Genomic DNA, 23807 nt, shown 5'->3' on the forward strand with positions numbered 1-23807 from the left:
AATGAAACAGCAGTACTACAAGCATTCAAGCAGAAAAAGTAAGCCTGGAAGGTGAGGGGGCTCTGCTGGACCTCAGACTATTTCTATACAGCGATGCTTTAGGCCAAAAGGCAGTGTCTACAGGGCTCTTACAGAGTGCAAATCAAGAATTTTACATCAACAAAGGCCACAATCAGACATTCTCAGGCATATACAATTCAGCCAATCAAGAAGTAAAGTGCAAAAAAAAAAAAAAGTGAAATGAGCAATTCAAGGTTGGCAAAACCATGGAAAATAATTAGCGATTATTAAACTAGAATTAAAGTTAAATGCCTGTGGGAGTTATGATTACAGAAAAGAACATGTACCTATAATCTTGAAATAAAAATTATAGTTCAGAATTTATCACAAATGGAGGAAAGAAAGGTGGAAAGAATAAGCGTGCTAATTCACTCTTATAATAGGCAACTACCTATAACATAGTTCCAAAAATAAGTAACCTTGTAAAGCTTTCTGTAATCCTTTTTCTTTGCTTTCAAGCTTTAATAAATTTTCTTGTGCTGAACAAATACTTACCCAAAGTTCAGTACTCCAAAATTCCTATTTCAATGCAGTTTCTTCTTTTGTTAAATTCAGCAAAAACAAATATATGGCTACAAGCCCATTTTTACAAAATTATTTCTATCCATCTAGCCAACTATTTATCTAAACAGAAAATGAAGCTTAAAATGATGTTCCCAAATATTCACACTGTGTTTGCTATGTAGTGAGATTTGGGGGTTTCTTTCCCTAATTACTTTTTCTGTTTGACTTTAGTACTTTATTATTACATAAAAATTCATAATGTACAGGTATCAATTTTACAAAAATAATCAGACCATAGTTCTTTTTGAGCTGAAGAATTAAATTCTGGAGGAGCAGTGTCATATTCTTCTGGAGCTTGTAGGAAAGAAGAAAAAAACAAGTCACTAAAATACAAGACACAGGCAGGCTCTTTCCAGCAAAAAGGAAACTCACTGTAACAGCAGCCACTCTTCGGGGCTGGGTGACCCCCACCACTCTTCCTTCGGCCGTCCAGCCAGCTTCTGCCAGGTACTGCAAATAAAACCATGTTTTAGCACACACCTGATACCACTTCACCACAAATAATCTACCCCAGGATGACCCTGGGTTAAAATTACTGAGAAAGGAAATAACAGATGGTTCTTGTTTCAGCAGATATTTTAAAAATTATTTTGCAAATGAGGGATCTGAGGTTTGGAAATGTGAGGTCATTTGCCTTAAGTTCACAGCACATGCATAATAAATTCAACATTCTAACTCCCCCGTCTTATAAAATGTCCCCATTCTTCAGCTGCCTCAAGGAATAAAAGAACTATCCATGGGTCCCTCAAAACACTGCTAAATCTGTAGAACAAAGAATTTTAAAGTACATACAGACAGTTCAATGAATATCAACTGTACAAAACATTTTAACCAGAGTAAATAAAAATAATTATGATTTTTAAAAAGACCAATAAAACATATGTCATTGCAAAAACTTGGATTTTAAATGCATGCAACCATTCCATTAGATATTAGTATACATTAAATTTGATTATCTTATTTATGTATTTATTTGCCACATACACTTCTTTCTTAATTATTTGATTATATGCATTTTTTAAATCCAAAATGGGTTAACAGTGGTTAGCACAGGTACATGTTTTTGTAATGTCTAAATTGTTTTACAATAAATACATATATTACTTCTATAACAGAAACAAAAAGATTAAAAATACTGTTACATGAATCTGCTTATTTGTTCAAAAGACTAATAAAGGAAGGGCAAACTAGAAATTAAAGAGAATGGTTTTCCAAGGCGGGTTGGTAGGAAAAGGGTGGAGAAAGGGAGAAACTGAAACGGGGAGCAGAGACAAAGGGCGGCAATGCTCTGAGATGGCCTTTGTGTGCAGCTCTGACTCTCAGAACTACAGTCATGCTGCATATACTCTTCAAATACCCAAACAAATACACGAGAAAAGCAACCAGGATGTCGAAGGAAACCAAAAAGAAATGCAAACAAATGACCCCATCTGAATTACAAATGAATAACTGACCACCCTAAAGACAGTGGAGAAGAAAATCAACCTAGGATATTGGAAAACAGAATCTTGACTGAAAGTCAAAGACAAAAAGAACAATACCTCAATGCTATAATCTAGTTAGTAAAAGTTAGGGCTATGGGCTAGCAATTCTGGAGCTATTTTATGTGTTCACTACAATTTGGCCACCTGATGCAAACAACTGACTCAATGGAAAAGACCCTGATGCTGGGAAAGATTGAAGGCAGGAGGAGAAGGGGACGACAGAGGATGAGATGGTTGGATGGCATCACTGACTTGACAGACATGAGTTTGAGCAAGCTCAGGGAGTTGGTGATGGACGGGGAAGCTTGGCGTGCTGTAGTCCATGTGGTTGCAAAGAGTCGGACATGACTGAGCTACTGAACTGAACTGAGAGCTTAACAAATAAATACACTGCAGACAATGAGAATGGAGTTTCTCACTGTGGAAGAAGAGTTACAGATAAGGAAAGGCTAGAATGAGTCCTATGCCGTTGGATTGGAATCATGAAGTATCAGCATAAATTTGTGATTTTTAACATATACACAGATAGGCACAGATATATAATAAGTGTTTTTAGGTAGGAATTTAATACTTCCCTGATAGCTCAGTTGGCAAAGAATCTGCCTGCAATGCAGGATCTTCCTGACCCAGATGGTAAAGAATCCACCTGCAATGCAGGAGACCTTAGTTCAATTCCTGGGTTGGGAAGATCCCCTGGAGAAGGGAAAGGTTACCCACTCCAGTATTCTGGCCTAAGAATTCCATGGAATGTATAGTCCATGGGGTCACAAAGAGTAGGACACAACTGAGTGACTTTCACTTTCACTTCAATAAGTATATTATATATATATTAAATATATATTATATATATACATAATATATGTACATAATTAAGGAAGTCCTAAGTCTGCCCACTGAGTATGCCCACTGAGACTTATAGCAAAGACACCTCCGTAATAGTGAGCACTCTAGCACCAAAATATTGATTTTTAAACAGCATTTCCCAATAAGAGGAACCAGGGCTCCCTGGAGAGGTGGCTGACCCCAAGGTTAGTGCAGGAAAAATAAAAGATGAGCAAGAAACAGTTTCTGTTACTAGAAAGTAAGGAAGTGTTCAAAAATGAATGGAGTCTTTTAGAAAGAACACAGGAGCCAAATGCAAGGAGCTCCTAATGACCAAAGGTGGACCATTCTGACCAACACAATAAATAATTACAGCATTGGGTTTTAACCCATACAACAAAATAAATCACCATGAGCTCATACTGATATCCAAAAATAATTGGATAAATAAATAAACGAAGGAGAAAGGACAGTTCTTCCTAGTGGCAGTTTGAAAGGAGTAGAATATCTGCAGTGTAAAAGTATCTCCTCCAAGATATCTACAACTACAAAGAGAAAACCTTTATAGGTGAGACTTGGGACCGTAACAAAGTGATCAAATTAACCTCACCAGAGATGAGACTTTTTAACATTTCAGCCCTCTTGACACAAGGCACTAGTAAGGACACATCATTTCTATGGGATTCTTGCCAAAAATGCAAGCTCATTCTCATCATGAGAAAACATCACATAAACCCAGACTGAGGAACACTCTCTAAAATAAATGCCCAGTACTCTTCAAAAATGTCACGATCATAAAAGATGAAGAAAGACTGAGGAACTCTCACAGACTGCAGGAGACGAGGGAGAAATAACAACTAAATCCAATGCAAGAATCTGGATCTTCTGAGAAAGAACACTGGTGGGAAAATTGATGAGATTTAAGACAGACCTACAGTCTAGCTACAGGTATTATTAATGTTCTACTTTTGATTACTGTACCATGTATGGGGATGTGATGTAAGGGGTGTAAGGGAATTTTGTATTACTTTTGCAACTTTCCTATTAGTCAAAAATTAGCTAAAAATAATAATTTAAAAATGACTATAAGGAACAAAATTGTTTTAGATAATGTAGGTTTTTTTGTCATAAAAACTGTGAGGGTTCTCTCTCTTGCACTGAATACAAAATACTACCAATCACCCCAATCAACACAAATGCAGAAAGACAACTATAAGAATAATGGCTAAGACTCACCAAACACATCACTAAGTGTCAGGAACTGTCTGGCATGCATAACCCAGTTTAATCCTCACAACAAATCCAAGTTGGAAGGTACCAGCATCATCAACAATTTAGAGATGAGGAAACAAAGAGGTCATAGGACTTGTCCAAAGACACAGATAAAAATCTAAGAGTTGGGATTCAAGCTCAACAACCAAAGCCACATAGTTCAGTTGAGCTGCTCAGTCGTGTTCGACTCTGCAACCCCATGAATCGCAGCAAGCCAGGCCTCCCTATCCATCACCAACTCCCGGAGTTTACCCAAACTCACGTCCATCAAGTCAGTCGGTGATGCCATCCAGCCATCTCATCCTCTGTCATCCCCTTTTCCTCCTGCCCCCAATCCCTCCCAGCATCAGGGTCTTTCCCAGGAATGAGTCAACTCTTCATATGAGGTAGCCAAAGTATTGGAGTTTCAGCTTCAACATCAGTCCTTCCAACGAACACCCAGGACTGATCTCCTTTAGGGTGGATTGGTTGGATCTCCTTGCAGTCCAAGGGACTCTCAAGAGTCTTCTCCAACACTACAGCTCAAAAGCATCAATTCTTCAGTGCTTAAACCACATAACCAGGACACAATTCTACCATCCAAACTAAAACACACTCATTTGCAATCAATCTCTTAGTAGTAGTGTTAAGACAAAGAAAAACTAAGTCTATGATAATAAATCTGACCATGAAGCCAATCTCTCAATATACCTGAGATTCAGACTTCTGCTTGCTTATGGTTGCTGACTGGTGGAAATACAAAGACGCTGCAAATGCAGATATAGTGTGGACATCAAAAGGCAGTGGATGTCACAGAGGGAGACTGTGGAATTCCATCTCAGTTCTCTCTGCTCCCATTTTAAGGGTCATCAAATCTGGTCTTCTTGTTGAACAGTGGGATTAGGAAGAACTCCACTGAAAACTTTAATAAAAATTATAGCAAAAACTTGTTTTCACAGTCCACTGTTTTGACAGAGCTCTAGGAAAAAAATATCATCTAGCTTCCACATACAGTTTGTGAAATTTCAAAACTGGTGCAGGGTGCTAGGGTATGCTGTACTTTTCCAGGGAAAGATATTACATAAATCTAGCAACATAGTTTGTTGACAAAAACTTGCTTCATATTCTTGCCATGACCTTCAGTTCCTCAGTCCTTCCAATTTTCCTATGATGTAACTCAAATTTAGCTCCACAAGAAGGTGGAAACTGTGACTGTCTCAGAGAAGTGGAACTGAGTAGTAAGGAAAAAAAGGATAATCCACGGCAAGGAGAGCAGGTATTTGGGCCAATAACATAATTAATCATAACCCTCTAGTCATTTTCACCAGCAAAGCTTAGAAAATTCACTTTTTACCATTTATTCCTTTGTGTTTTTTTGCATTTTATACCATGAATGGATTCCCTATTCAGAAAATACAATGCTTATTTTAAAAATACAACTCCTAGAATTTCTCTGGTGGTATAGTAGTTGAGACTTTGCCTTCCCATGAAGTGGGTGCAGGTTCGATCCCTGGTCAGGAAGCTAAGATCCCACACGACTCACGGACAAAAAAACCAAAACATAAAACAGAAGCAATACTGCAACAAACTCAATAAAGACTTTAAAAATAGTCCACATTAAAAAAAACTCCTAAAACAATACAGGTCCTTAAAAACAATTAAATTCAAATGCATATGCCCTTTGACCCAGCAACGTATAACTACTATATTTATTCTATAAGTATACCCGTATGTGTATTAACTGCGATGGGTGCCAGCTGACTCACAGCATCATTGTGAGAACACAAAACTGGAAACAACCTAAATGTCTACCGACTGGAATTGGAAAAATTAATGATGTAGAATCTATGCAACTAGAAAGAGGATGATACACTAAGTGGAAAATAAAAACAAGGTGCATAAAACATGTATAGATACTACCACTTGAATTTTCAAAAGGGGAAGAATATATATATATATATATATATTTCCCTGTAAAAATTATCTTTCTGTGTAAAACCAATAAAAAAAATCTCTATCCAAGAAACCTGTAGCATCAATTACATCTGCATAAAACAAGTATCAGAAGACAGGGCAGGAAGTGGGAGGGAGGGGATATAAGTATACCTATGGCTGATCCATGTAGATATATGGCAGAAACCAACACAATATTGTAAAGCAATTATCCTCCAATTAAAAATAATTTTTAAGTGTTAAAAAAGAAAAAGATTAGGGAAATCTTTCTCTTTTCATATCCTTTTGTGTCTTTTGAATTTTAAACCATGTGAACCTATTAAATATTCCCCCCAAATTAAAAATACTAAAATAAAACTTAAAAAAAAGAAACCCCCTGTGTTTGCTGCCACACTGCCAGGCTGGATCCTCAGACCCCACTTCTTTTTCTCCTTCAGAACATTCTTTCCCTGGACTCAGCCCCTCAGCAGGTGTGCTCTGCTCCCTGGCAGCTAAGCCTTGCTGGGGCAACGACCAGATCATTGTGCTATACTGTATCACTGATCCAGATATCTGCTACCCATCCCTGTGGGAGGACCACATGCACTGCCACCCTACTGCTATCAGACACGGCCACGCCATTTGCTTTGGTCGATGAATGTGACAAGTGTCACTTCCAGTCCGCAGTTTTAAGTGCCAGCTCATGACCCTGTCATCTACTACAAGATCCACAAGTCCCAGACAGGAGCTGCGCCGTCATCCTGAGTCCCAGTGACCATGTGGAAGCAACCCATACCTTGGGTCATCAACCCCAAAAGACCACACAGTATGAGGAAGAAAGAAACCTCTCTGCTCTTAAGCCACAGAGATTTTCAGGTTCTTTGTTATCATAACAGAGTTTATCCTCAGCTGACTAAACAATCACACCAACTAATTCAAAACAAACCAAGATCATCTAATACCATATGGCCATTAACCTCTGTTCTACACTCCCCATCTCACCACTCTCTATACTATCCTCATCAGTAACACAAAGATAATAATAACAGTGCCTATCTCACAGGGCCACTGAGGATGAAACAGGTTAGCATGTCTAAAGTGATCCCTTTATGTAGCACTTATAATTACTACTTATTGTTACTTGGTTTATTATCATGATTATTAATAACCGATAATTACTCAGAAATGTAACATGGCCCTTCTCCTGTGTCTCTAAGAAACAAATAATATGTTAGGTTTTTGGGGGGGTTTTTTTAGCTGCTAAATACTCTTTATTTGATGCTACACATAAACCACACTAAAATGCCTTTCATTAAGTAAAAGGCAATATTTTAGATAGAGAATTTTAATTAAATTGGCATAGTTAAGACCAAAAAGATAAAGTGGACATTGTCAGTGTATCATCAACCCTTGCCTTAAGAGACTAATCGAAACACACTTGAATCTTGCTCTGTTCTATGTGACAGTAAAGGCACTATCTCAGTATTTTAATATATTAATATAATCAGTTCTAGAAATCTACATAACCAATCCCCTAAAGGGTTGGAGAAGGCATTCACCACCTCCCTGAAAAGGTTAACATTCCTTATTCACATTCAATCATCGCTTTAGAAGAGGAAGAGAGTGATAACACATGTTGAGGCAGAATTACTATCAAAATTCAAAAAGCTGATCATATTCATTTAGCCACAGTCAATCTTACTGAAATCAGGATTGTCCAAAAGAAATATTCCATCAGTCATGCATGATCTGAATTTTAGTGTATGAGATCAATTTAAATATGGTACACCAAAAACTCATGAGACATTTCTGTTTCATAATAAATAAGACAGTGGCCAACGATTAGTCATTAGTAGCTTTTTTGTGATAAGTTAGCAAGTCTTCCCTTTCTTTCATCTCTTTAATATCAGCAAAGATCATTTTTGTTCCAGGGATGTATTTCTTGGGATTCTCCAAGTATTACATCAGCGTCTCCTCTCCCCAGGTGATGCCCTGGTTCCTGCTGGCACTGGTGTAAAAGAATCTAGCCGCCTGACCTGTCTTTCACTCAAACGGACCACGAAAGTTCGGCCCAGGTTTGTGCTTGCCTCTCTTTTCCACAGTACGGCACTGGGCACACTTCTGAACAAAAACCTCCCAGTCCTTCTCGACATCACCCATTCTTAAATCATTCTTTCTTCGTGCACAACTGAGAGGTCCCTGCTCACAAGCTGAATGTCCTGCTCTCTCTACGCTTGGGTCTTGGTACCATCTACACGTATGTTCTCCCTCCAGGTCTCCCATCTCCTCTCCTCTGCTGTCCTTTCCCTTCTGTCTACCATTCCCCAGCTGCACATTGGATCACCTGGGGAACTTTTAAGAAATACCTATGTCAGGGCCCCAAACTACACCCAGTATTGTGTTGGGCAAAAGAAGCTTTACTTTTTCCTTGTAAGAGTTCAAAAATAGGCAGAACTCATCTACAGTGCTAGAAGATAGAATAAAAGTTATGCTTGTGTGTGTATGCTTGTGGGAGCAGGAAGAAACGGCAAGAGTCCAGAAGAGGACACAGGGGGCCTCCAGGGTGCCAGTGATGTTCTATTTCTTGATTTGGGTGCTGGCAGTACCACTGTATTCACCTGCGAAGGTTTACCAAGCTACAGTTATGATCTATGATATCGGAAGTATACGTATTTTACACTTCAAAAAAAATCTGTACTTAAAAGGGAAAGAAAAACCTGCAAGGACTCTTATCCCTGACCACTTAAATATCATTCCTCACCCTCCAAGTTGAGGCTCTTAAGACACACTTCAACTTCACCCTGTCTTTCCACTCTTGATCCTACCTGACCACTCTGTTGAGCCCCAAACACCTCTGCACTCCAGTATCTCTACCCACAGTATTCACTGCATGAGGACACCTTCCCAGCCAGCTCCCACTGATCGTTCAAAGTCTATCTCTGTCTTGTTTCCCCTTCTTTCATTTCAAGATCTATTTCAAATGCCATTTCTCTTCCAAGACCTTTCCTGATCCTTCTTTCCAGTTTTATCCACACCACAAATGATTTGGCCCTCTAAGAGAGATTTCTTCCATAGCATTGTATAATTCTATACTACATTGTCCATTTTTATTCAAGTATAGCAGCATCCATCTTACCCCTCCTCTTTCGCCTCTAATGCAGGAGACATGGGTTCGATCTGCGGTCTGGGAAGATTCTACATGTTGTTGGCCAGCTAAGCCCATGCACCACAATTACTGAGCCCATGTGCTGTAAAGCCTGTGCTACATAAAAAGAGAAGCCATCGCAATGAGAAGCCCATGCACCATAGCTAGACAGGAGCCCCGCTTGCTGCAACTAGAGAAAGCCTGTGCGCAGTAATAAAGACCCAGCGCAGCCAAAAAGAGAGAGAGAAAGTGTTGCAAAAATAAATAAATATACTCACTTGTGGAATCTGTGTGCTTTTCCCACATCCTGTTTCTCCAACGATCACTACCGTTTGATAGTTTTCTATCAAGTATAATATGTGATTCCTCAGCTGAAAAGAAATACAACCAAACATTATAAATAGACATACATTTTTTCAAAAGACCTAAACAAAGATATTTAAACATTACGAAATGAGCTATTTGCCAAAGGAAAGGACATTTTCAAAAACAACTACTGGAACGTATTCCTAATATCTATCAAAATGTATCTCAGGTACTGTTGGTATAAGGCAACACAATTGTAACTGCATATAATAACTTATCAAAATATATAATGCACATACTCCTGGATTCAAGCATTCTACGTTTAAGAAGTTATCCTGATACATGTGAACAAAGATGTATATACAAGCATACTCATTGAAGTGTTGTTTGTAAGTGCCAAAAATCCAAACAGCCTATGTTTATCAACATAAGGGAATAATATGTAGCTGTTAAAAAGAACAAACGCCTATTGGTACTGACGTGTAATGGTCAATGAGGTCTGCTATGGTAAGAAAGGAAAATGCAGGACAGTGTGACAATACATTACTATTTATGTTTTTTAAAAAAGGGTAAATACATATATGCTTCTTTACATATAAACTACTTTGGGGAAAAGCAAAACAAGGCACTAGTGACTGTACTGTCTCCAGGGAGGGGAAGAAAGTGGGGGGCAGGGAGCAGGCATATGAGGAACCCCTTTAACTTTGTGCAATATGCATGTGTCACCTAATTTTCCATTTACTAGCTGGTGAAAACAAAAAGAACATGCTTTCATCTCTACCTCTACAGCCAAGCGCACAATAAAGCACCTACACGTTACATCTATATTTCAGCTGGGCCTTCCTTTACCCATTCAATGGGAGCAGAAACGCTCGTTTGGCCACTGGAAAGTCACAGACAACTCCAAGACCCCATGTACTCAGTTTCAGAATGTATTTTTGTACCACATTTGATTACAGACACACCCAGTGATCTGGAAAGTCATGCTGATGTTCCATAAATTCCCGGTTTGAGTAAAAATCTGCCAAATTCCCCTACTCTCACCACCGTGCAACTCATCTGACTCCACAGAAGACTGACACGCACGATGCTGCCTTCTTGCTTAAACAAGGTACTGGGGCTGTCTGGGGGTTCCAATTTAGCATTATTTAGGGTCTAAATAGGAGAAGGAAATGGCAGCCCACTCCAGTGTTCTTGCCTGGAGAATCCCAGGGACGGGGGAGCCTGGTGGGCTGCTGTCTATGGGGTTGCACAGAGTCGGACCCAACTGAAGCGACTTAGCAGCAGCAGCAGCAGGGTCTAAATATGTAATTCTCCAGTTTTAGTGTAAAAATGTTTTAGAATATTTTTATCTATTTAACAGATATTAAATTGATATTTAACTATTTGTTAAAAATGAAGATTCCTAGCTCTACCCTCAGGGTTTCTGATTCAGTAGGGCTAGGGTAAAGTCCAGGAATTTGCCATTTCTGCAAACACCCAAAGGAGATTCTGCTGCAGGCAGTCTCATGACTCATCTCGATGCTTTCCTGTTGATTGCCTGGACTCTGCACTTTCTTTTGGGTTAGTTTTAGGCAGGGAAAGGTTTGGGTCTTTGTAGCCATTTTGTAACTGATATCTTGTCAGTCCATCTGAATGGATGAATGCGTGGGTGGTCAAAGAAAACTAGAAAGACAATTTGAATATAGACAGAGACACACATGGCATTCTAGGAAAGGGAAATAACATAAGAAGATGGAAATAAGCAAACTATATGAACTCTATTCAAGAGGTGCTAGAAAAAGCCCATGAAAGGCTCCAGGTTTGATGTGGAAATGAATTATTTATTAACACAAGAGGTGTAGTGAGGGCCTTCAACGCAGAGTCAGTCTGGGCTTTACCTAGGAGGCAGCATGTGCTGTGTTGCAAGAAAACTGGGCAGTGGTATACCAGAGTGATTTAAGCGTGAAGAAACTGAAGGCATTAATTTACTTCATAGGCTAAATATGAAGCACTGCAAATGGATATTTGCACACAAAATGATATGTGACATTCAAGAGATGACAAGATTTCCAGTTTAGAGACTGGGGAAATGATGGTACCATGAACAGGTACAGGCAGGGAAATCGAGGAGAGTTGGCAGAGGACCAGACTGAGCTTCAGCAAGGTTTGAGTTTAATGGAATAAGAATACAAGCTTGCATTGCAGTGTCCAGGGCCCAGAGAAAATGACAGCCCATGGGAGGCAGCCAACTGGAATGTCGCCTTGCAATGGCACTGGGGAAAAGGGGGATGAGCCTTAGATTTACTGCTGCTTTAGTTTCAACTTCTATCTTTAAAGCTACTTTCACTTTAAGTCCTAATGGGGGTGTGGTGGTGAATTAGTAACTTTTTATCGTTTTCGTCTCCTGTGCTGTACTAGGTCCCTTCGGTCATGTCCAGCTCTGTGCGACCTCATGGACTGTAGCCTGCCAGGCTCCCCTGTCCATGGGATTCTCCGGGCAAGGATACTGGAGTAGGTTGCCATTTCCTCCTCCAGAACCAGGGATCGAAGCCGAGCCTCCTGCATTGCTGCAGATTCTTTACCAGCTGAGCCACCGGGGAAGCCCTAGATTTATCTTTAACATCTTATGAGATTACAACTGTGCTTAAACTCTGCTTTGATTTTTATCAATAACTTATACCTCTCATCTTACCATTTTTAATTTCATCAATATGTTACCATCCTTTTTTTTTCTAATCTGTTGTTTCATTTATTATATTTTACAAGTACAGCTGGTGGATGAAGAAGAGTCCAGAAAAGTAAATACTCAGTAAACAATAATTATCCTTGTACTTAAGTGTGTATTACATGTCAGGTATTTTACTAAATAATGCTCCATGTGGATTATGGCATCTGGTCCTCATAACAATCCTATGAGGTAGGTCCAATATTATAGAGAGGAAACAGAAGCTCGGGTGCTGAAGTAAGGTCACACAGCACACAAAAGATGAAAACTGCCTTTTAACTCTGAAGTCTAGCTCAAGTCTAGACACTTCATCACAGCTCCAACTGTGCCCCTCCATGCTGAACCTATAATCTTATCTTCTGAGGGTCAAACTAGTTTACATTCACATATGATGGCTGAGGTTAATCATCTATAGAAGAAACCCAGAGACTGTCAGTACAGGAATGACTAAAATGTCTGGGGTCACAGAAAAGTCTGATGGAGGTGACTTGACTACATTCAGAAGGCGGCTGCTTCATATCCATTTGGAGAAAGAATATATTAATACAAGAGGAATTTTTAGCATAGTCTAGACAAAGAAACTCTCTAAGTGCAAGAACCTGACGGCTTTCACCCAGCACTGTGCAGGAGAAAAGATAGACCCAGTGCTGGGGGCCCCACCTACTTGAGTCGTTCCAGGGGCCTCATACGAGGCAGCGGGACTTCATTACCCTACATCAGGGGCTACAGGAAATAAATATCCTTCAACTGTATCTAAACTGCCTTTGGCTCTGAGCCCACTTTCTGATTACAACTTGACTTTCCATGTGGACTTGGCAACGGGGAGAAAGTGTGTTCATGGACTGTATTCTCCGTACTGGAGAACCATGGCTAACTGTAAACGAATATACTCTGAATTCTAGTTTAACACTTCAGTTTCTTACAAGATAAGTATAAGTCCATTTCATGAGACTAATAAAATCATGCATCTGGATGTGCACGCAGTATGTAATAACCACACCCAAATGCCATCACTCTCCCCGTGGGAGTTAACCTCTTCAACAGAAACCACCTGCTGTGGCTGCTGCTGCTGCTACTAAGTCGTGTCTGACTCTGTGCGACCCCATAGACGGCAGCCCACCAGGCTCCCCTCTCCCTGGGATTCTCCAGGCAAGAACGCAGGAGTGGGTTGCCATTTCCTTCTCCAATGCATGAAAGTGAAAAGTCAAAGTGAAGTCGCTCAGTCGTGTCCGACTCTTCGAAATCCCCTGGACTGCAGCCTACCAGGCTCCTCCGTCCCTGGGACTCTCCAGGCAAGAGTACTGGAGTGGGGTGCCATCGCCTTCTCCGGAAAGAATCTGGTATTTCTAATTAATCTTGTGTCAAAAAATATGCCTTAAAAAGAAAGCTAAAATTGGCTATATGCCAGTAATCTACTGAAAATGGATCCAGGAAAGTTCACTGTGCTGTTTTCTCTACTTTTCTGTATGTTTGAACTTGTCCATAATTGAAAGCAAAGAGGGGAAAAGAAGAATGTCACTTCATTTCTTCCAGTTTTTCCAATATGTAAGATCTAATTGAAAAAAACCTTAAGGACTTTCCAGATTTCTAAGATTAATAACACACAAGTATTCTGAAGACACCCTTCAGACAGGCCATCTCTGAGCTCACTGCACTCTAAAGGACCATTAACAGTAAGAGGAACATTATTCACTTCAGTGCCAAGTATAAAGCTACTGCAGGCTGCTTCGGGCCAACGACTGAACATGCTTATTCAATGTACCTTGAACACTGGCAGCTTCTGCCTCTGCTGCTCTATAGAAAGGGCAGCATAAGGGTTGTAAACAACAGTTGTTGCCGAGTTTTCAGCTAGACTTTGTCTCTCTTCAGAGATGCTGACACCTGGCCCCTCTGTACCTGCAACAGAAATGTTTTTGGTGGTTTTTTTTTTTTTTTTTTTTTCAGATTCTCTGATACAAGGAACAGGAAAATCATGAGAAAATTACAAATTCAAAGATGAAGATATACAATGGAAGCCATGCGTTTTTATTTCAAACCACTAAGAGAAATTTCAGGAAAACATTTAGAAAAGTACCTGTGGGACTACAGAAAAACATCACACTGGTGTCAAGAACAAAGGAGATGGCAGTCCCACTGGGCTCCAAATTGTTTACACACAACTGTAGGTGACGGAAGACAAGGTATTGAGTTCTGGTCATCAGGCTGGGATTATTACCAAACTCTTAGTAAAAGTGGTGGGAACCCACCCGGAATTAGCTGAAGCAAACGAAGAATCCTAACACTGTAGGATGGTAGCAAGGTTCAGGGTCAAGGGGTACCAGGGACTCCAACACTGCCTGGCCTTTCTCCTTCTTTCTCTGCTCCTCTTAACAAGCTCCTTTCAGTTCCTGGGGCTGGGTTCTCTACAGGAGCTGGAATCAAGGCTGCAGCCAATGCCAGAGCTCAGGCTCACAGTTCCTCCACCAATCATTCACTCATGCATCCACCGAACAAAGACAGCTGTGCCAGAGATACAGCAGTGAACACTACGGATGCAGGCCCCACCTCTGAGCAGCTGACTTGCTTCTCTTAATCTTCCTTCCAAAGGAAGAAGACTTAGAGCATGAAGTGGTGATGCAGAAAGACCCAGGGAGGGGGACCGGGAGTCCCCGGTGTGTGCTACTTGGAAGGTGGGGACGGCTTTCTTTCCCCTACTGTAAGGCCATTGCCCCCCCCCACCCCGATCCAGTCAACCATGGCCCTGGAATGGGCTACAATAATTGGCAGCTTCTATTTGAGTCACAGAACTGAAGTGGTTGGGAACGAACTGCTGGTTTACTGTGCTGAGCAGATTAAACACCAGATACCCACAATGGCTTCTTCTTTTGTTTTTTAATTATTTATTTGGCTGTGCGGGGTCTTAGCTGCAGCATGCAGGATCTTCACTGCAGCATGCAGAATCTTCACTGCAGCGTGTGGGATCTAGTTCCTTAACCAGAGATTGAACCCGGGCTCCGCTGCATTGGGAGCAGGGAGTCTTGGCCACTGGACCACCCAGCAAGTCCTACCACAGTGGCTTCTTGGTAGGAACAGTAACCAACTGGGGCTCAGGGAGGAAAAGAACAGGGAAACCACATGCTGCCTGTTTGAAAACCTGTTTGAGGTCCTATGGATTTTTAGCCTGGAAAGGAAAATGCCTTAGGAGTAACATGGGTTCCATTTTTATGATCAGCCTCTGTAATTTGTCACACCAAATTGTTCGTGCATCCCAAGAGAGAACTCAAGAGTTGAAGTAAATGGTACAGGGTTCAGAATTCAATTCAACATAAGGAAGGTATCTCTAAAAATAAGACTTGTTCAGCACAAGAGACTGTCACCTTTGGGAATTAGTAACCTCCCTAGAAGTTCACAGCCCTCTGTGAGGGGTACTTCAAGAATAATTACCCAATACTATCATCACCCGGGTTTTCTAAATGCATAATCCATGATGCTATGTGCAAAGGTTTTGTGATCAGAATACTTAGCCCAGTGATTTACTTTTACATTTTTTGAAGGGTCCCAAACCCCCCTGACAATCTAATAAAGGCTATGAACTCCATCTCCTGAAAAATACACCTGAGAGTAATTTATGAGAACACAAAAACGCTGGAGGTCCAGAGACCACCCCCAGAGCTAAATTCAGAATCACCACTGTAGTTCTCTGATCCCTTTTCCATTCATTTCTAGGAACATAGTTGTGTTCCAGAGGTCCAAGACTGTCAAAAATCAGGTAAGTGGGGCACTACTATATTGTTTTTGCCAAAATGTTGACCTTCCTTTCAACAAGATAAAAGACAGAACAGGACTTGGAACAAAGCCTGCACTCAAAGAGGCACATTTCCTTTTCTTTCTCCCCTTATTATCACTGCTGCTGCTATCGCTACATCGGATTAATTCCTTGTGATCTTCACTCAAGAAAACTAGAACAAAGAAATAGCTTATCCTAATCAGCTCTGCTTTTATCCTGAATTCTCTTCTTTTCAACACATTTTAAACCTTTATAGCGAGCTTATAATCTTTTAACATTGCTCCTACAACGTCTCACCTCCTCCCACTCCAAGATTTAATCCACCCAGGTGTCTTCCTGACTACCCCACCCCTCCTGTCTCTAACCTATAGCCAAGTTCACCTAGGTACATGTGGTTATGAGGTCTTTTACAAGAACAGCTGCTGTCAATCAATGAGGAGCATGTCTCCTCCATACAAAAGACTCCATTCAGCCAAACTAGGACTGCTTCCTGGCTGTCTATACATCCCATGGTCCATTCTGGCTACCTAGGGTTTGTTTTTCCCTTGGGAATATTCTCAGTGCTTAAATGAGTAACAAGTTTGTAATTCTTATAAATTATAAAGGCCTTCACCTCCCCATCTATAAAACAAGGTTGATAACAGCACACCCCCTCCCCCTCTTCAGCATTCCTTCTAACCCAATTTTCCAGTTTAAGTGGTGATCCATCAATGGGTTGGATAAACTCATGAACTTCTTTAATATGCTATGCAACTCAATTATTTTGGTGTTTTGGATACTGCTGAGGCGCCATCCCACTCTGCCTCTGTTCATGCTAAACTAGAAATAAAACAGAAACTATCAGAGTGCATTCCAAAAAGCACTGTTGTTTTTGTACAACCCTCTTCAATTGTGTGTGTGTGTGTGCACATGTGCATGCGTGCTGGATCACGGCACATTTCTTGCTGTGTATCAGATCAAAAACTCTTCAAAGCTGTTGCTATAAAGTGTTTGCCAGACACGTGGTCAAACACTGATTTATCATTAAATATCTGTTGAAGGAAGGAAGGAAAATGGCCAGGCCCTTCTGATTCACTTGGACTAAAAAATCAAGTCAATTTTTTTTTCTATACAAAACTCAGGCAGCTCATACAAAGATCTTAAGGAAGAGATCACAAAATGGTAGAGATCACAAACTATGAGGTCCCCAAACATGCCATCGTAAAAATGTTTGAAATCGTTCATTTAAAACATGTAAAAATTGACCATTCTAATCTGGGTGTTGAGGCCCTGTGACAACCTCTGGGTGGGACCACTCACAGCTTCCTGCTTTAGACAGGATATTGTATGCTTCAGGCTAATCGACACAGTACACACTTGAGTTTGCCACAGTTCCTACCTCTCCTTATTGCTTCCACCCAGCTGCTTCACTTATTTAGATTGTCCAAAAGGCCCCTGTAGCTACCTGAGCTTGTGACTCCCAGCCTATAGGACACATGTTCCTCTACCCTTATACCCAGTCTCAGTCACTTTCCTGACCTTCACTGTGTATTCCTCATATCCTATTTTCACACCTTCAATTTCAGTTTCCTCATCTGTAAAACGAGAGTAATAACCTCCATCACAAGACATCGTGACCACTTAATAAGATGATGTAAGTAAAAGTGACTAGCACAAAGTGTCCAATAAGTGTCACCAAATTCATTACAATTAATGACAAAACAGCTTACCTGGACCAGTGGTTCCCAAACGTTAATGCATACTGGAATCACCTGGAGAGCTTTAAAAAATACTGATGCCTGGTTCTGAGCCCCTCTGGACTTCTCATCCATCACCATGGAGCAAAACGGAATAGCAGGACTTTTTAAAAGCTTCCCAAGTGATTCAACTACACAGCAAAATTTGAGAACCACTTACCAAGATAGTCACCAAACCCAGAAATTCGAGTCATTGCTGACTTCACCTTCCTCTATATCTGCCTCTAAAATGTCTCTCCAATTAGGTCCCTCCCTACTGCTCACACGCCAGAACTGCAGTTTTCAATATCCCTCCTCGGTTTTAGTAGCACCTTCTCATAAGAGTGTCCCTGACCCTAATTTCTTCCACTAAGCACTGTGCACATCAATGTCAGTTATCTTCCAAAAATAAACTAGATCATGTTATCTCCTGCTTAAAAACAGCGAAATCCGAATTCCTACATGGCGACTTCTCACAGTGAGGCCCCTACTCACCATGCCCCTTGCTGTGTTGTTGTTTAGTTGCTAAGTTGTATTTAACTCTCTGTGACCCCATGGACTGCAGTCTGCCAGGCTCATCTGCCCATGGGATTTTCCAGGCAATACTGGAATGGGTAGTCATCTCCTTCTCCAGGGGATCTTTCCAACTCAGAGATCGAATGAACCTGTGTTTCCTATGTTGGCAGGCGGATTCTTTACCACTGAGCTACCTGGGAAGCCCCGCCCCAGAACATACCCTACTACTAAGCATCCCCATGCTACTCAATTATTTTGGTGTTTTGGACACTGCTGAGGCACCACCCCACTCTGCTTTTGTTCATGCTACACACTTTGGAGTTCCATTCTCCTACCTCTCCATGGCACAAAGCCTTATTTGTGCTTCAGCGTTCACCTCAAAAAATATCACTGTCTTGATGAAAGATATCTTATCCACACATTCAACCTCTCCCTCTCGTCTGTGTGTGCGCTTACTTGTTCAGTCAACTCTTTGTGACCCATGGACTGGACCCTGCCAGGCTCCTCTGTCAATTGAATTCTCCACGCAAGAATACCCGAGTGAGTAGCCATTCCCTTCTCCAAGGGATCTTCCCAACCCAGGGACTGAACCCAAGTCTCCTGCATTTTACCGTCTGAGCCACCAGGGAAGCCCTCCTCTCTCCAATATTTCCATGAATTATAATAGTTAAATATGTATCTAGGGCTAAGAGCTTGACATGTATTCTCCTTGAATCCTCAAAACAATCCTCTGGGTAGATGCTTTGCCCAATTTACAGACAGAGTAACTGTGATTTTCCCAAATCACCAAGTTAGAAAACGGCAGTCAGGATAGTCTTGACAGCCTGATCCTAGTAGAGCTCCTCTTCCTTACCACTCCCTTTTTCTGTCTCACTTTAAAATCTCTTAAAGAGGATATCCAACTTCATATTACAATTGAGAGAGAGAAAGCATAAATCTTGAGAGCAGAGCCTTGTCATCCATATTTGTCTCCTGACCACAAGGCTAGGTGTTCAGTAAGTAAAACTTCAGTGAAAGAACTAAACAATGGAACAGAACTCTGGGAGTAATCCCATGTTCTTTAACCAAAAGAGTATCTTGCCCTGATTTTCAACAATTTATTCAGGCCTTTATTGTACTTAACACTCTGACCTGTTATTAAAGGCTCAAAGAAATAAAACATAGAGTATCTCATTACCTAACTGAACCTTAGTTTTGGCTGCACATAAAACTCAGGATGGATAATTGGCTGAGGACTTGAAATGCTGAATCAGAGAATCATAAAACTCCTTAAGTGACAAACTAAAGATTTTTAAAAGGAATTAACACATCCCTTGCTTGGGTTTTCTTCCGCATCACTGATACGCATGGTCAGAATTTCAGGGAATCACTAAAATACCCTTGAAAACCTTCCCCTATATTACTCTTCTCTGTCTTATTTCATTTTTGCTGCAATATACTTTACACATCTAGACCTACAGAGGTTCAAGTGGTGGACAAAAGTAAGTTGGCAATGATTAAGAAACTTTTGTTTTTCACAAGAAACTGATGGAAGGGGAGGGAGGGTCTGGTACGTAAACATTCAACAAAATCTTGATTAATGAGTAAATTCAAACAAAACAAGCAAACCATTTGGCGGCTGAGACGGTGTTAGCCTGCAAGACGGGAAGTGGGTGACAGCCAACACGGAGAGTGTTCACTTCTGGCAGACACGCGGGGTGGACAAAAAGTACCCTAAAACAGACTAAGATACTTTCCCTTTTAACGAGCACTTACTCTACGTGAAACAGCGCGCGCACGTTCTCCTTATTCTAGCCCACATGATAGGTGTTATTATTCCTCCCATTTCACAGATGAGAAGGCTAAGGCTAAGGAACTTGTTCAGAGGAACTCTACTACTCTAAGGCAGAGCTTAGAATTCTAATCCAGGCAGTCTGATTTCCTAACCTGAACTCCTAAGCCCAGAGCAGCACCACCTGTCCAGTCCCAGCGTAGCCCCAGGGCGGTAAAAGGACACGCGTGGGCGCTTCAGCTTTTCCTCATCTCACGGGTTGCGCAAGACAGGCACCAGGAGTGAGGAAAACGAGGCCCAGGGAAGCTGAGAGGCTGAAACGAGGTCACAGCGAATTTCTGCCCAGGCTGGGGGCGGATCCCTGAATCCCTCGGGACCACTGTGCACGCCTAATCTTCCGAGGCCACCAGCGCGGCAATGGCCAACCCGCCGAGGTCAGGGCTGCAAGCAGGTCCGCAGGCCCCAGCAGGCTAGCCGTGGAGCCAAGACCAAAGTCGGGCCGCCGCGTCTGCCCAGCGTTCCGCCAAGGGCCTTACCAGGTCGCCAGAACTTCACCGGTCCCACGGGCGCTGCCATGCTGGGGTGAAAGGTCACGAGGAAGGCTCCACCCCTCCGCCGCGCACCAGCCCCCAAAGGGGCTGGGGGGCGTGGCCCGCGAGGAGCCTGGATCTACGAGGTTCCGCCGTGTTACGGCCACGCCCCCGTAACCACCAGGCTCCGAGCCACGTGATCTACGTTTCAGCCCCGCCCCAGACCCATGTGATCGGCTCCGCCATATTGGAGGGAAGGGCGCGCTTCTCTTCCTCTTTAGAGTAGCGGACTTGGCTTCTGAGTGGCCTTAGGAGTTTGGGCTGGCCCGGAGGGCGGCAGCATGCTACTGGAAGGTTGAGCTTGGCAAGAGACCGCTGGTCCGAGAGTTTGTCGCCTCCTGCGGTACGCGGTGGGCAAGGAAGCAGTGCATCCCAAATTAACATTAAGTTGTAAGCTATCCCGGGTGTGTTATTTCTTTTAGTCTCCTCCACATTTTCCGATTGGAGGATAATTGTAACTACCTCATGGATTTTGTAGTTCAGTAAATATGGGGCGCCTATTGTGCGGCCAGGCACTGCGGTTTTAGTCTCTTTCATGAGTTTCTGTCCCAGAGGGGAGAGGCGAGGGTGTCCTGGGAGTAAATGAGTAAATGCACGATAAGCAGTGGTGTTTGGGGTATTCCCTGGTGGTCCAGTGGCTAGGACTTGGCATTCTTAATGCAGGGCGGCTGGGTTGCATCCCTGGTCCGGGAACTAGCTCTTGCATGCCGCAACTAAGACTGGGGGCAGCCAAACTAAAAACCAAAACGAGTTTATAATTAGCAGTAAATAAAAACAATGGAAACCGGTATGGAAGCCTCCAGAGACCCTGAGAATAACGCTGAGAAGGGAGAATAGATTGAAATAAGAAATTAGAAATGGGTAGATCTGTTAGGACATTGGCCCGGTGTTTCCTCCAGTTTCACGACCCATGTTTTAAATGCTGACCCCCAATCCAATCCCGAATCAGAATATCTAGGGGTATGTCCTAAAAAACTGCGTTGGAAACGTGCTACAGAAAATTCCAGTAACCTACTTGAGAAAGATTCCACTAGCTGATACGCTGGAGTAGAGAAAATGATTAATGAGTAGGCAGCTAATTGGAAGTGAGAGGGTTCAGAATCTATGTATTTTAGAGCTGTGAAGCAAATTCTCATTCCTGGAGAGAAATGATGGCCGTGGAAAAATCAAAGGCTTTGGAGACAAGCAGAATTTGGAATCCTCACTTTGCCTTTCCTAGCTGTCATTTAATCTTAGTTGTAAGATGAAGTTTAAAAAGTTTTTATTAAATGTGAGAACATGTAAGGTAGCCTACAACATAGGACATGCAATCAATGTTTGCTGTCAATAGCTCATAGAGCAAATTCACCAGGGGGGGAATCAGAACTTACACATATACACACATTTTCCAACTATTCCCTTTATTTCCATAAGGAAAACACGGTTCCTTACATGATCATCTCTGCCTAAAATTCTCCACTGATCCTTTAAAATATCCTTATGTCAGCTCTAAGGCTTCTCTAAATTCACAACCCAACTTCAGTATTCTCCTCCTGCAGACTCAGAACCTGTGTGCTGCTTCTGTGATTTAACACTCATTTAGTTAAACTGTAATCTGTCTCCACTGTTACACTGGAAGCATCTGAGAAAACACATAATATTATTACAACTCAAAGCAAAGTTCCCACTGAGGGATGTATATGTGAACACCATGCTTTATAGTTTTAATTCTTAACGACATTGACCCTTTATTTTTGTCTAATTTTCAATAAGGGCCCAAGTATACAAAACAGGGTTTATATTAATGCATAAATACAAGGGTAAATGAAATAAATGCCACTTATTATTTCTATATATTTATTTATATTTATTTTGGTCACACTGTGCAGCATCTGGGATCTTAATTTCAATCATGGAACAAACCCATGCCCCCTGCATTGGAGGCTTGGAGTCTTAACCATTACCAGTGAAGTCCCTGATTTCTGTATTTTATAAACTACCATTTATATGATGAAGACTTCCTGTTTACAGAGAGAGTGTAATGGCCATGTGCAAATTATCAGATCATAATCTTAAAGCTAGAGGAGACTTTAATCATCTAAATTCTTTATTTTATAGAAAACAAAAACAGCCTATGGAAGTTGAAAGGACTTGGTCAGAATGAACGGGCTAATTTATTATCAGAATTGAAACTAGACTTTAGGCTTTCTAATTCCCAGGTCAGTGGTTTTTCAACCACATGGACCATTTAAGACCATTAGAGTTTAGCTCTGCTTGATGAGAATTAGTTCATCTGCCTCAGAAAGTTCTCTTAGCCCAACTGTCTCTAATGGGTCATTTTGCTTTCAAAGACTTCTACTACAGAAAGCATCTAAGTAATACCCTCGATGTTAATGAGTGGTTTTATTGCTGCAAACTAGGAATGGTCTCCATGGACTATCTTATCTGTCCTAATTAACTATTTCAGAAAGAATGGCCTAAAATAACTAATTAAAACCCATTGTTTCTTGAGATGGCATCTAGTATCTAGCTCATTGCCAACAATCACATGAAAGTTTGATCATTGTGTTACATTTTGCAACTTCCAAATGATAGATTGTCCACAGATAGTCCTCAAAATGTTCCATAGGTATATTATAGAAGTTTTTCTCTGCCTCTGATGGTTAACTGGTACTTTCTGCTTTGAAATATAGCCCATCTGTCTTGGCCATGTTTAGGAGGCATAGGATTTGGAGTTTTCATCATTGTACCAGTAAAGTCTTTTATGTTACAAGTAATAGGAAACCCAATTCATTTTTATTAGGCAAAAATATAATCTAAAAGTCCAATTCTGATTTGAGACACAGCTGCATTGAGGCACTTAGGACATAATCAAGACTTGCTTCTGATCATAACATTCTGCCTCCTGCTGACTCAGGTGTCACATGGTAACTAGATGGTCATGTCAACTCATGTCACATCCTCTTAGCATCAGCCTTTTCCCAAAAATTCCTGGCAAAAGCATCTAGCTGGGCACATATCCATCCCTGAATCAATCACTAGGTCAAGGAAATATGGCCTACTGACTGGCTTAAACCTGGTCATACACTCCCCAAGTGTGCTCAGCTTCACCAGAACCACATGGACTGCGAACTGGAAACAGAATGGTCCCTCACAGGGTCTTCTGAGAATGAGATTATCAGAGGTGGAATGAAGGCAG

At 41.4% G+C, this 23807-nt stretch overlaps 1 protein-coding gene and 1 pseudogene across 2 annotated transcripts in view; both read right to left on the minus strand.

The window, feature by feature from the left end:
* Positions 1 to 20678, minus strand: part of DHX35 (DEAH-box helicase 35) — a 67154-nt gene extending 46476 nt beyond the window's left edge. For both annotated transcript variants that reach the window (XR_005722468.1, XM_040248328.1), the window contains exons 1-4: positions 20576 to 20678; positions 14034 to 14167; positions 9537 to 9629; positions 997 to 1074 (exon numbers count right to left, since the gene is read on the minus strand). Coding sequence is in view for 1 of the 2 variants with exons in the window: in XM_040248328.1 (XP_040104262.1) it covers positions 997 to 1074; positions 9537 to 9629; positions 14034 to 14167; positions 20576 to 20615 (345 nt within the window). In the remaining variant the exon portion in view is untranslated. The remainder of the gene's footprint in view (positions 1 to 996; positions 1075 to 9536; positions 9630 to 14033; positions 14168 to 20575) is intronic.
* Positions 7362 to 9609, minus strand: LOC120869205 (annotated as a pseudogene).
* Positions 20679 to 23807: the final 3129 nt, after the last annotated feature.

This window comes from Oryx dammah, unplaced genomic scaffold (assembly GCF_014754425.2).
Source record: "Oryx dammah isolate SB20612 unplaced genomic scaffold, SCBI_Odam_1.1 HiC_scaffold_10, whole genome shotgun sequence".
NCBI lineage: Eukaryota > Metazoa > Chordata > Mammalia > Artiodactyla > Bovidae > Oryx > Oryx dammah.